General features: G+C 44.5%; 1 protein-coding gene across 4 annotated transcripts in view; it reads left to right on the top strand.

The window, feature by feature from the left end:
- The window catches only part of PLCB1 (phospholipase C beta 1), a 332,534-nt gene that overhangs the window by 299,555 nt on the left and 18,979 nt on the right, over positions 1 to 14,000 (top strand). For 2 of the 4 annotated variants that reach the window (XM_041474013.1, XM_041474012.1), the window contains exon 32: positions 11,191 to 11,255. The exons of 1 other annotated variant lie outside the window; for it this stretch is intronic. In XM_041474013.1, coding sequence (XP_041329947.1) covers positions 11,191 to 11,229 — 39 coding nt within the window. In that variant the 3' untranslated portion in view covers positions 11,230 to 11,255. Of the gene's footprint in view, positions 1 to 9,832; positions 9,942 to 11,190; positions 11,256 to 14,000 lie in introns of those variants that run through there. One more of the 4 variants, XM_041474011.1, reaches the window with a different exon arrangement.

The following is a 14,000-nucleotide window of genomic DNA, read 5'->3' as shown; positions in this document are numbered from 1 at the left end:
AAGTTTTCCTAGTTGACTGCATTAACAATGAAGTCAGAGTTTCCCCTGTGTGGAAAACCAGAGAGGGACAAGGCAGAGTGATGGATTCCCAGGTTCCCTGCTCTCTGCAGAATGCATTTAACACGTGCCAGACCTGCAGCTCGTGCTGAGCAGCAGCAGCAGCGTTTCCTCTGCCACAAGGAGCCACGTGGAGCATGGAAGCCATCAGGTTTCCTCAGCTGCCTTCCCAGGCTGGGCCTCAGTGGTTAAAACACCACTACAAAAGCAGAATACAATGCTGCTGTCTGCACACAAGCACACTAATTTAAAACGTGTGGGGACTAATTGTCTTCCAAATCCAGAGTCGTTTGGTTTCTCCAGTTACAGCCAGGCCCTACTGGAGCTTACAGCTTCTTTTGTTGTGATTTTTATTATTACTGTCATTATTAGTTCTGAAAGCATTTTATGGGAACATAGAAACTACTCTTCTTGCACAGCAAATACATCAAAGCACATTTATCTGTTTCTCCAGTACTAAAGCAGGGAAAGTGCTGCTTTAAAGTGTGTGTGAAGCTGTTGTAAGATGGTCAGGATGTGAGCAGGAGGTAGCCAGGTGTTTATACCTGCCAAATACATGGAAAATATATTGCCATGTATTTTCAATAGATGAGGAAAAAATGGTATTTTTAGTGCTGAAACTGCTAAGAAGTACATTGATCTGAATTAGTGTGTCTCAGAGAAAGTTTGCAATAACTCATGGTATATGTCCATGATATATGGAGCAAGTAGAACATCTAATTTTGCTTTAAGCTTTTTTTCTTTTTACATAAGTATTATAAATTGATCTGTGACTCCAGGCTGCCTTGGGTATATCTAGATTTGTGATCAGTGCACAGTGTAAGTTATTTTTAGATGTGAAATGCTCTTGCATCCACAGTGTGGTTATTCACTGCCATTAATGCGCTGGGGAAATAAGTAATTCCAGGGCTTTAAAGTGGTTTGCAACCATCTTCTTTGGCTCTGTTGGATTTAAATATTTTCCCAGTTCTCATGAGCTGTTCAGCGGGGTGAGTCTGTTTCTAATTGATCAGTCAGACATGACAATGTGATCTCCAGGTTCCAGTTCCTGGGTCTGGTGGAAGTTCAAGGACAGAATTGGAAAGCCTTACACAAACTTCATTAAGGGCACTCAAGACAAGATCGTGGTCCCTGCTGAAACTGAGAATTCTTTCTGAAGATCTCAGAGTGAATGGCAGAGGTCTGGGTCAGTGCAGCAGCAGGCATTTCCTGGGATTTAACTGGACATCTGCAGAAATTCATGGAGCTGGGTCATGGCAGGGACTCTTGGTACAGATCTATCCTCAGAGCAGGGCTCAGGACTCAGCACAGCCCGTGGCTGGAGTGAAACCTCCGTGTGAGCACGGTCTGACAGGAGCCCAGGAGCAGCATTCCCCAGGAATGGTACAGACTTGGGAGCACATGGCTTTGTCTCCAAACCAGGCAGCAGAGGAGCAGAGGTTCAGCGTGCCAGACAAGGTCTGCAACACCTGGACAGGGAAGATGGGGAGCATTTCTCATCCTGCTTGTGTAGGTGTATTCTCAGTCACTTCCCAGAATCCATTCATATGGGGGGTTTGCATCATGCCATTTACAAACCAATTCAGTCTAACTTTTACTTTTAATTAGGAAAGTTAATTGGAAAATGTCCTTAGAAATTAGGTTTCTCCCTTGACATGCTGTAAATAAATAAGTTATGTTGGAAAACAAGATGAAGATAAACAAAGGGCTGTTTCAAGTCAGCAGAAAAAAGGAGCAGCTTATTTCTCTGAACAACAAAAGTACATTTTATCATCTAAATATCAACACATTAATATTTATATTTATCATTATTAATTTGATTGCATTCTTTTAATAAGAAATGCAGATAGAATAAGTGTTGTTGTAAATATTTGCTTGCCTTCATATCACTTCCCATGATTTCTACATGTTGTCAGTGGTTTGGCTGCTGAGCAGCTTGGAAGTGACCCCAGCTGAGGCAGCTCCCCAGAGCCTGGGGGAAGTTGTCACTAAACAGCTTCAGATTTCCAGCCCTTCTCCAGCAGGGCTCAGGTTTGCCCCAGAGGGAGTGAACTGCCCCTGTCACTTCAGAATCCCCTTTTTGACAGCATCAGCACTGCAGGTTTGGTCAGCTTGCCAGGCAGGTTGAACTGCTGGAATGAATGAGACTGAAGGGAGGCAAAATGTTGCATTTTGGTCAGAAGTGAGCAGCAGTCTGTGGGTTCTGGTCCTGTGCTCCTCAGAGCTGTGTCCCACGGGAGCTGGGGCCAGCACTCAGCTCAGCTTTCTGCCCTTCCCTCCCCTGCAGTGAGATAAGTAACCCCAACTTTCCTCTTTGTGCTCCTGCCTGGTGATGTAAGTTCCACTTGGCAGCAGATTACATCCATGCACTTGATTAATTTAAGCCGCAGCAGCTAACGAGCAGATGCAGAATGTGCTCAGCCGTGCCTGCACGAATGGAATCATCCTGGGCAGAGGAAAGGAGGGGTGCTAAGGATGCTGCCTGCTTTAGCTGCACCACTTCAAGTCAGCCATGAATTTGAACTGAAGTCCTCCATCTCTAAAAAATCTAGGCCCTGAGTCAATTTGAAATACAGGAGCATTTCAGCCTCCTTGTATTTTTCCAGGTATATTAGTGGGACTCCGTCTCTTCAAGAAATGATAATGTTCGTGAATTTGCAGGAGCTTAGTGCAGGAACAGAGACACTAAAACCCTTGGCTGGTTCTGCAGGGGCCTCTCACAAACAAACAGTTCCTGCCCAGTTGCTTCTTGAACACAGTTTCCAACCAAAAGAATTGTAGAAGTATTTGAGCAGGGATTAAGCACTTAAGTACAGTGGAAGACAACTTGAAGTACTTCTCACTTATTAAAAGTAGTGAATATACATTCACCACAATTATTTCATTAATTATACACCTATTCTACTTTTTGCCATGCTATTGCTATCACCTTGCACTGTTAAAAAAAAAAATCTACCTCAGAAATCAATAGAAGACTGACTGGGAAAGCTGTTTGAATGAGTATTTTTGGGGTGTCAAAGAAAATGCTAGTAGCAAAGTCAGACACTAATAATTGCTTTTGAATGTTACCTCCAGACCAGATCTTCCAGAATGACCTTTGGCATCTTTCAAGAAACTGAAAAACAAAGGGTAACAGTAACAGAAATTAGTGCTATTTTTCATAGCAATTAATGGCTGGAGTTTTAAACTCCACATGTGCAGTGCTCAGGCAAGTAACTTATGTGGGGGTGTGAAATGAAACTGTAAAGGAGGTGTATCTCTGTCTCACTCAGGATTTGGTGCCAGTAAAGAGGCATTTGTTGGCAGCTGGCTGGCCAAAGCTCTGGAGGTCTGCAGGGCTCCTTCCTAGAGAGCTTCTGCCTTTGTGTGTCACTTTTGCCATGGTGTCCTAAACTCAGAAATTCAGGCTGCTGTGATTGATTAAATCACCCAAGATGAGCCTGAGCAGGTTTTGGGCTTTTGATGTGGGAATGAGGCAAAGATTTTTGGACGGGAAAAAAAAAAAAAAAAAGAAGGGTTGATTTATTAATAGGCATTTTCCTGCTGTAAGTGCATCTTCTGTCAGTTGCTGTGGATTAGGGAGACAGGGATGGCACAGCCCTTCTCTGTACCCTCTGAAGTTTGGTGTCATCCCAGTGGGGCCCAGCAGGTGCTGCTTTGCTGGGAACTCAGCAGCTCAGGCAGTCTCAGATCTCAGGGACGTGAGTGCTCTGGGCCATGCACTGAAAGCACTGGGTGGGATCATCCTTAATTCAGGACCACTCCAATATTTCCATTTGTCATGGCTGTTCCCAGGCTTGTGTGCTTTCCTGGCTGACCTGTGTTCCAGAAGAGAAAGAATTGCCCTGTGTGTGCCCAGCACAATGAGCTGAGAACATTTTTGTGTGCAGCTGACAGGAGAAGGGTGGGTGGGGAAGGTTAAGCCCAGATGGCACTGCAGATATCCCCTTGGCACACAGCTGCAGTATTATTCCCTGCAAGGCCGGAGGGCTGCAGCTGAGGCAGAAAGGCTCAGATTTAATGTGCAAGGGAGAGTTCCAGTCTGTGTGCTCCTGGTACCTCGGGCTGGGCAGAAAGGCACAGCTGAGACACTGGGCACTCCCCACCTCGAGAGGACAAACCCAGCACTGGCCTCCTGGTCACCCTGCACACCTGACCTCCCTCTGCCTGATTTGTCATGCCTGAGAGTAGCTGCTCTTGTAAACCCTGGAATGAGGTGGTAAATCTAGAGCTAATGCCCCAGCTGAGTCAATAGCACACTGGGTTGGAGCTAATTTTTCAGGCTTATATGCTGTTTGGAACAGGAAATCCGTGATTTTAATTAGCAATAAATAGGAAATAGTCTGCTGCGAATTGATCTTAAGCAGGTACTGCTGTACTAAATTAGTTCAAAATAAGCAGGATTTTCCATTCAGCAAATTGATGGTGAGACATCTTGGGTTTATTAGCAGCAGCTCCATTATCTGTCTGAGGCTAACTTTGGTTTCAGAAAGGAATGAAGCTGAAAATCTGTTCTTAGACACAAAGAGATGAGCTTATCATAAAGTGCAGAGCATCAGGACAGAAGGGATTTCCCCCATGTAGTCATTTGAAGAACTAATTGTCATATGTATTCTGTCTTAGCTAGTAAATGGAACTAATAACAATTTGTCAAAAAAATCAACTTTTTTTGTTTGTTAATTCACAGCCATTTAATGTTTAATGAAATTCTGGGAGATGGCATTTTCTTGATGTGTTTGTGAAGAAGATCCTTTCATCTGACACTTCATTAGGGGAAGGATTTGGATTTTGAATGTTCTTAGGAAATAAAGCTCCTTTTACTGCAGAGAAAACTGTGCAATCTGCTCTATTTAATACAGAGAAGGCCCTGAAATTGCCTAAGCTATCATGCTTGTCTGTAAGACAAGACCATGCTGTTGCTTTCAACTTCTAATAGTATTAAAATCTGAAGCAGTAACTTGTATTTCATGCAGTTCTGCAGATGGGAGAGTTGAGACCTTGGCAGTGAAATGAGCTGGGGAAATCAGTTTGTGGGATAAGTGAACTGTTTCATTTGTACAAGGCACTGAATCAGTGGGATGTCCATTCTCAGCCTGATGCTTATCTCAGTTTCTCTGACATTTGTGCATAATCCTTCCAGACATGTTACTGGAATCTCTTTGTGTGGGATAGGATGGGATTTAGAACAACATTTTGGGATAGGATGCGAATTTTCTTTAATTTGCAGTCTTTCCCATTTTGAGTATCATTTCCAGAAAGGCAATTTCTGAGACAAGGAGCTTCTGGAGGGTCCAGTGGAGGCCACAATGATGAGGGGTCTGTTTTGAGGAGACACTGGGTCTGTTTGGTGTGGAGTAAAGAGGACTGAGATGGGATCACATGAATGCACATAAATATCTCAAAGAGGTGCCAAGGAAGGTGCCAGACTCTTTTCAGCAGTGCTCAGTGGCAGGATGAGGAGCAATGGCCATGAACTGAAACACAGGAGGTTCCACCTTAACATGAGGAAGAACTTCTTTCCATTGGTGGTGGCAGAGCACTGGAACAGCTGCCCAGAGGAGCTGTTCTTTGGTGCCTGTCTTTCTGTGGCCTGCTCCCAGTGGTGATTAAGTCCCTTTGACTCCTTCATTCCCTTCACTTGACCACACTGGAATGCCTGCTTTCACAACTGCCCTAAAATAATCCCTTGCCAACCTGCTGTACTGGATAAGCTGTAGAAATATTGGCTCCCTTCACATTCTGTCAGTTTTTAAAGTGATTTTTACTCCTTTGTGATGGGTAGCTGATTCACAGGGGTTGCTGAGCTACCTCTCAGACTAAGGCAATGTGCCAAATGCATCCGTGGGATGGGGAGTGAACTTTTATTGTGCTCTGACTGTATCAATAGCAAAATTCACACTGACCTCAGTGGAGTAAACCTGTGTCCTAAACGAGTAAACCTTTGAGACTTCCAATTCATGTCCTGCAATGAGATAGTCACAAAAATCTGGTGGCCTCATAACCACAGGGCATCAACTCTTCCTGCTGGACCAGAGGGACACAAACTCTGGGTCAGGGTTCCAGACTGGACTTTCTCTGTCTAACATTCATTGTGTTAATGGAAACACATTTCTGAGAAATGAAGTCCATTCTCTTGATCTCTGTCTAGCTTACAAGTCAGTAAATGTTATGCCACAAATGGTAAAGGTGATAAATAATTTTTTTTTTGTGCAGACAGAATTTCAGTGATGCTCTGCTTGGACATTGTGAGGTTCGGGAGGGTTTTTTTTGAGCTGAAAGATGCATATTCTGACTTAATCTTCTGGCACTTATGGAGCTGCTGTATAATTGCAGTGGATTTTTTTTTAAGGTTATATCTAAAATAGGCAATATGAGGCAGGAAGGGAATGTTCTTTGCCCAGGATGAGAAACAGGAGTGCATCTGAAGACTGTTCTTGCAGCAGCTGGCTTCTGTGTGTGTAACTGAAGGGTGGAATTGCACGGGGTGGGTTGCACACATGCTGCTGTTAAACCAGACATTTTCACTGACAGGCAGTAGGATTAATGTGAATTTTTAAAGAATTGTTTCAGTGAGTGAGATCAAAGGCAGGACCAAGCTCTTCCTCCTGCATCTCTTCCTCTGCCTAGTACACAGTCAGTCTTGGATCAGTTGATAAACAACCCCAGATCCGTGCTGGATCTGTGGTAGGGATGTGAAGGATCTTCTGTGGCCCAGGGAAAATGAGAATATAACTGGGTTTCACAGCTTGCAGAATATGAATACAAGCTGCTGCCTTAAATGTTCTGTGCTGTTTCTGTGTTGCCACGAGGTGGATTTTGTCCTGAGTGTGTTTGTGCCAGCCTGCTGTGGATGACCCTGTGGGAAAGCACATCCCCTGCCCCTGGCTTTTCTGTCTTCTTGGTTTGGCAATTCATCTTCTCTCAGTAGATACCTACAGAAAAGGAGCCTAAAGCACAGCTGACACATTATATTGAAGAGGAACTCCACACACACAACACAGCTGGAAAGAAAGTCTGAAAAGGAGTCATGGGTTAGGAATGTGGGCCAGGGCTGCTTCTGTAAAGAGCAAGAAAGTTTTTCTTGGTCCATTGGAGAGAATGTGCTGTTTTCCAGAGGGCTTGGGCTTTCCCCCAGCTTAGTGAGCACTGCTTGCTTCTCCTTCAGCTGGCCAGTTTCAGAAGAGCTGCCCCCAGAGAAGAAAGATCCTTCAGTCAGCTGCAGCCTTGCTGGGAGCAGCAGAGTGCTGCAGAAGGCACTAGGCAGGAATGTTTCATTTCTAAAAATCTTAGGTCACTTTGATTGCACCATTGGTGAAGTGTTTCCATCTCCCCTCAAACTGCTCTTACAAATCTTGCCTGCTCTCTTCAGTGGGGCTTGGTGCTGCTGTGGTCTCAGAAAACCCTGCAGGGCCAGCAGCAGCACGAGTCTGGGAGCAGCTGAGAGCTCCGGGAGCTACTGAGGAATAAACTGTGTGCTGTGAGGCAGCCCTGTTTCCTTCTTCTTCTCCCTGAGACACGTTTCTCCAGTGTGGTTTTAAAGGTTCATTAGTGGATAATTGTGAGGAGCAGTCCCATTAACAGGAGCTGACTGGAGGTGTTAGATCAGCACAATTTATTGTGGGCACTGACAGGACTCTGTGTGCCAGCAAGAAGAGAAATCCTGACTAATTATGGCAGTAGTTCTTTACAGGAATGGCACAACTACTGAGAACACAGTGCAGCTTTTCATGACAGCTTAGAAACCAGAAATATAAAGTGCAGCTTTTTTTGGTGGCCCTTTGCACAGGTGAGGACACATCCAGGACCATCAGATAAACCAGATTATATTCAGCTTCAATATTTTAAAAGCTTAAACATTTACTGGATTGCTTTCTGGGGGTGTCTCCAGAAAGCTTCTGGGAAACCAGGAATAGGCAGTGACTGTGAACAGCAGATAATGGTTTAACACTTCCCCTTGTCCTCAGTGTTCTTCTGCATCTGGTTTCTCTGTGTGTCTTCCCTAAAATGTTGTCTCAGCACTAACAGAAGCAACAGATATGTGGCTGCTTTATGACTTGGGAGAGTGTATGTATTTTCTGTGTTTTCTTACCTCTGTGTCAGAGATTTCACTGAGAGCTGCTTTAAGCAATGTCTGTACAAACAGAAGGGTTCAGCTCACACCATCATCAAGAAGTTGCTCAGGCATTTTCAAAACCAGGCAGTTTTGCAAGTGCAGTCATGACTATCAGAATAGAAAAGAGCTTGAGAAATTCAGTGTTTGTTTTAATCCCTGTGTTTCTCTCTGACTTTCTAATGCTGCAAGGCCATGCCTGGAGCTCCCAGACTAGCTGTGGCAAATATCTGATACATGTCTGCTGCACTGCCATCTCTTGGATCAGGAGCATCCCAGTGGTGCAGTGCACAGACTAAACTGCTAAAAGCTCCATAAAAAACAGAGGTTTTGAGGGGTGCACACCCTGCTCACAGCTGATCAGGTTATATCTGGTAACCCTGGGATTTCCTCTGCCTGTGGAATTCATGCTACCCAGATATCTCTGTTACTTTCCATGGACTGTGTTTTGGTAAATAATCAAGGGGGAAATCCTCACTTTGCTTAAGCAGAGGGGGGTTTGTTACCAATTTTGAATGTTGCTTTTTGTTGAAATGTTTACTTATTTCTGATGTTCACCCTGCAGGTAGGTAAAGCCTGGATATTGGCAAACGTGTGCCTCCTTTGCACACCCAAATCCTGGTGTGTGAGCTCAACACACAAAGCACACAGACCTTGGCCAAAGCAAAATGTGCTCTTTAACAGAGAGGCTGGCTAAAAACGGTGCCAAAAAAAAGGAAAAAGTATTCATGTTGCACAAACTAAGAAATATAGCAAGAGGATGTTTAGTAGTGTTTTCCAAGACTGGTTTTAAGGGAATTTTTAATCAAATCTTAACCTGCTTTCAGTAGTTACCTCACTGAAGTAATTGGGCCAACATTCCCAGCAACAAAATGTTTTTGTGCTGCAAAGTTACGTGTAATTTAGTACAAAATTGCCAATTTTCTGTGAGCTGCTTTACTGATTTGTCTGTCAGTGGGAGCACAGAACCAGTGAGGCACACAGATCAAAGGGGCAGGAAAATGAATTGCATCAGGAGGAGTGATAAGGAACTGTGCCAAACAAAGTAGCTTTCTTATTTCACTTTACATTTCACCTTCTTTGCTGCTGCAAACTGTCACCTTCTGCTTCCTCAGCTGATCATTTAGGTTCATTTTGCATGTCAAGATGGTGCAAGCTGCCCCAGGCAGTGGCACCCGTTTCCTGAGCATCCTGTGCCCCACACGTATCTCCTAACACCCTTTGTGTCAGTGCTCATGCCACACACAGGCCACTGCTGCCCCGGTGACAGACTGCAAGGAGAAAATTCACAAAATTCATTTCGTGCATTTGCTGCAAATCAACCTGAGAAGGTGGCAGAGGTTCCCTTACAGAGCCTTTCAATCAAATCCAGCCAGTTGTTAGCTAATGGCATTTTCTGCCTGCATTGTGACTCAATTAGAAGGGATTTATGAATCTGCATGCAAGTAAAATGAGGACACAGTGCTCAGACATATTGTTCTGCTTCTTCACCCATTACCAAGGAAGTGACTCAATAATTGTGTTCAGTTTAAGAAAATGCTTTGAGAGGAAATGTTTTGTAAGAAATATTAAAAGTACTACCTTGGTTTCTAAGCTATTTCACCTTTACATTTGAAATGAGAAGCTTTATTTTGTGTTATTGTCTGTTTGTATTTCTTTTTAAAGGTTTCCATCTTCAGTTTCATTCATAACAAACCTGACACCTAAGACAAAGCCCAGCTTACCTCAGTGAGCTCACATGCAATTGTTCCATGGCTGGCTGTCACCTGCGTGTCCCCTGTGTGTGACAGGGGGTGCCACTGCAGCTCTGGCTCCTGGACAATGCAGATACAAAACTGTCCAGAATACAGGATAAAGTATCAATATATGATGTGGGAAGTGTCAAGACTTTGGTGGCACCAGCCCTGTCATGACAGAGCTGTGATTTAACTTCTGCAAACAGAACCAAGTTCAGTGATAGACTCATGCAATTGCTACCATATGGGGCAGTAAATCACTTATTGCTGAAATAACACTGATTTTAGAGTAAGACAAGACAGTTAATACAACTGTCAATTATTTAGCTCAACAGAGAAGGGAACGTGCTGCAGCCACTTGCAAATGGCAGGGCAGTGCTGTTTAAGGACTGCACTTAGCAACAACCAAAAAGGCATTTTTTTCACTCCCTGGCTATAATTTCATAGCCATCTTCTAGTAACTGCAAGAACTAAGGAACAAACTTGTGTCTTTTTGGTTGCTGCTGGATTATCTTCAGGACTTCTCTGCTCCAGACCTTAGATCTCTCCAAGATAGAGAGTTTGAGTTTAGGATGCTGAGAGTGGTACAGGATGCAGTGAGTCAGCACACCAGGGCCTTTGGGACAATCTGACAGTCCTGCTGTCCCTTGAGCTGCCAGACCCAAGGTTCAGCTCCAGAGACAAAGAGCAGCTTGGGATGAAGGTGAGAGAGCAGTGGTAGCAGCCCCATGAGCAGCGTGTCCAACATTTCCTGCAAGACTGACTCCAGGGGAATGGGCTGGAGCAGCTCCACTCCTGTAAGCACTTGGGGATGTCCTCGGGGGTTTTCCATCAAACTGCCCTGAGTTTGTGGCATCAGGCATGATCACAGTCCAAGGCCAGCGGTGTCTCTTCCAGCACACACTTCAGGTGCATGGCTGGTGCTCATTTTTCCCTTCTGACACACTTCCTTCCCTCTCCCAGAAAGAAGTGACACTCCTTGCAACCTGCGTAAGCTGCAACTTAACTAAAGCTGGATGTTCCTCCTAACACAGTGGGAATATTGGAATACTCCTCCTGTAGCATGGAGTGCCAGGTTGTGATAAATAGACTGTTTCTCTGACTAATGTGTACCTAGTCAAATATTAATGAGCCGGCACACAGAAGCATGAAGTAATCTTTGCTTTTTCATTAAGTGCATAGATTAAAGAGATGTTGCTTTACTGTAATGCACAGAATTATGTCATTTCAGCTTAGAGTAACTGTTAATCACCTCAAATTGAAATGATCCTTGGTTTTGTTTTAAAGAGCATAGAAGAACAAGAAGTAGAGGAAAAACAGAAGTAGAAATGGATTATGAGACTATAGTGAAAGTGAGTGAAAAATTCCCCTTTTTATCCAGTAATGCTGATGTTGTTTTCATTTTACATGTCAAAACCAAGTCAGGATCATGCACAATTAACTGCCTGGTGGTTTTTCTGAAACCTTTGAGCAATTCCAGCCCTGATTTTTACCTGCTAGCTGCATAACACGAGCTGCCACTGACCATGACATCCCTTCGAGAGCGCGCAGGCGACTTGTGCCTTCTTCGGGTCATACCCACGCCATCATCTCCCTGCCTGTTTTATCTACTGCTGCTTCTGCCCCCTCAGTGCAGCCATCAGGGGCTGTGTGTAACAGCATGACTGTCCCAGCTTTCCTGCACAGCCCTTTGGGTCATGGGAATATCCTCTCTTCTCTGCTCACAGTAGCTGCAGTACTGTCACGTCAGAGCACCGGGCGCTGTGCAATTTCTGTCTGAAGAGGTAAAGGAGATGGATTGATTGATGTGGGGGTAGGAATTGAGAGCATTTGAATGTAGAAGTGGGAGGTGGGGAAAGGTGTTGAAGTAGGAATTCTGGGTACCTCTGAAGATTAAGTTTACCAAGTAGATAAATCAGGGATTTGTCATCTGGGACACCAGAGTATGGGATGAAGATGGGATTAACCAGGGCATCACAGCAGAAGGAAGAATTGGGGTACAAAGAGAAAGAACTGATGAATGGGGATCAGTGAAACAGGATTAGTGAAACCTAAAGGGGAAGGCTAAAAGGTAAGAGGGTGATTTTTTCAGGGAGGAGGAAGAGAACAGAAGACAATTGAGGAAAGGCAGGCAAAGCCTGGAAGAAAGATGGAAGTAGATTAAAGTAAGGGAGTTTTCTTCATTGCTTTATGGAAGGGCTGATGATGACAAGATGGGGGTGGAATGAAGTGTTATTTCAGGTGTGTTCATCAGGAGACATGATTATATAAGCAAACTTCCTGCATCCTCCTGCAAACACAGCCATGCCAGGAGGGTGGGGCTTTCCCTTCAAGGGGGTAGCAATCAGCCACAACTTTGTCACTAAATCAGGGACTCCTGCTTGCTTTGTATTTTTATTTACTATTTCACTCCTACTGCTTTCTCCTGGGTTGCTTTGATATGCTTTGCTTGTTTGGAGAGAACTGCCGTGGTTCTCAGCGAGGGCTGTTTGTTCTCTCAGCCTGTCTGGGGGTGTTGTTTGGGGTTTTAAATACTGATCACATCCCTTTCTATGGACATGCCCTGGCAAGGAAAAGGGAACCAGCTCTGGGTGTTTGTTTGATCTGTGCCCTGCACAGCACAGGCTGAGCCCTGTGCTTTGCAGAAAGGCAAGTGCTAAGTTTGATTTATGAAGTGACTGTGAATTTGGTTTGTCAGGCTTTTCTTTCTGTGAATCACCTGCCCTGCCCACACAGACCCCACCATATTCCTCATGTGTCCATTCACATCATTACAGTTTATTTAAAGGTTTTTACTGTTGCATAAGAAGTGAACATTTTTCTCAAATGCTTGTTAAAGATAACACAATTGAAAGTATTGTTTAGTTCTCTTATTGTGGCAGGGCTGGAGATTAAAACTGTGAGGTGGGGCCCTGATTTCATGAGTGCTGTTTTCCTCTTGGACACAGGCAAGGGAACTAAGCGTGTATTTCCTGAGCACAGTGGTTGTGACAAAAGAAAGCAGAGCCCATAATGAATATGTTGGCACTCCACAGTATTCAAAGGAGCGACTTACTGAGGATGGCGAGATTAAACTGGCAATTGCTCACTAGGGGACTGGGATTTCTTTGTTGTTTGTGTTTAAGTGACAGGAGAATATTGATTTCTGTTCCTGAGGGATGTGCTGTCTTCCTTTCCTGAAAAGCAGGAGGATGGGAATAGAGATGAGCTGCCTTGAAACAGCTCCCTGAACATTTGAAAAAAAGAGAACTTGTTTTAACTCTGCTCTCATCATACATCACTTACATTTTAAATAATATGGGGCCAACCTCATATCACCTGCCTGGGTCAAGTTAGGATATCTTGGGAGGATGCTGGGAACCCGGACAAATCCAATGGCTCCTGCACAGTTAAAAGGAAAGCAGGTCCCAGAGAAAAACCTCCTGTAGTGAGAGTAACTCCTCACTACACCACTGCAGTTACTCCTTCCTTCACCCTGCTCTCAGCACTTGAGCCTCGCAGGCTGTGTGAAGGAGCAGGACGAGCTGTGCGTGGTGGAAGTGTCACTCACTGCACCTGCCTGTGCATGACAGCTGGGAACAAAGTGCATTGGCACCAGGGAGCACTCAGGGAGCTCCAGAACGGGGCCAAGGGATCCGTCACACCAAAGCAAACCTGACAATGATGTGATGGGAAGGAACATTTCTCCAGCCCTTTCTGTTCTAAGCTCTCACTGCTACATACACAGGACAAGGCATTTGGGATGCTCTAAGTACCAGGATGAGGGAGGGCAGGCAGGGCAGAAGAAGGGGTAAAATTTTTTCCTGCAGGCCAGAAAGGAATATCTCAGCTCCTGCTCTGGTGGAGTAAAGCACTGGCTTTGGGCTGAACAAAGCAATCAATCACCTTAGAGAATATTTCTGTGCAGCAGAGGCACAGAATCCTTCTAAGCCACGCTAATAGCTATGCAGAAATCTAGAGAAATTACCTAAATGTTAGACAGCTACAGGAAGAACTCCCAGTCCACAATTTTGTTTGTCAGCAGTAGATAAAATATTGAAACAAAAAGAAAAGATTGTAGACTTACAAGCCTGGTCTGAACCTGCAGCCTTTTTTCT

Source organism: Pyrgilauda ruficollis, unplaced genomic scaffold (assembly GCF_017590135.1).
Source record: "Pyrgilauda ruficollis isolate IOZ18807 unplaced genomic scaffold, ASM1759013v1 scaffold31, whole genome shotgun sequence".
Classification (NCBI taxonomy): Eukaryota; Metazoa; Chordata; class Aves; order Passeriformes; family Passeridae; genus Pyrgilauda; species Pyrgilauda ruficollis.
This window is presented reverse-complemented; position numbering and strand designations above follow the sequence as displayed.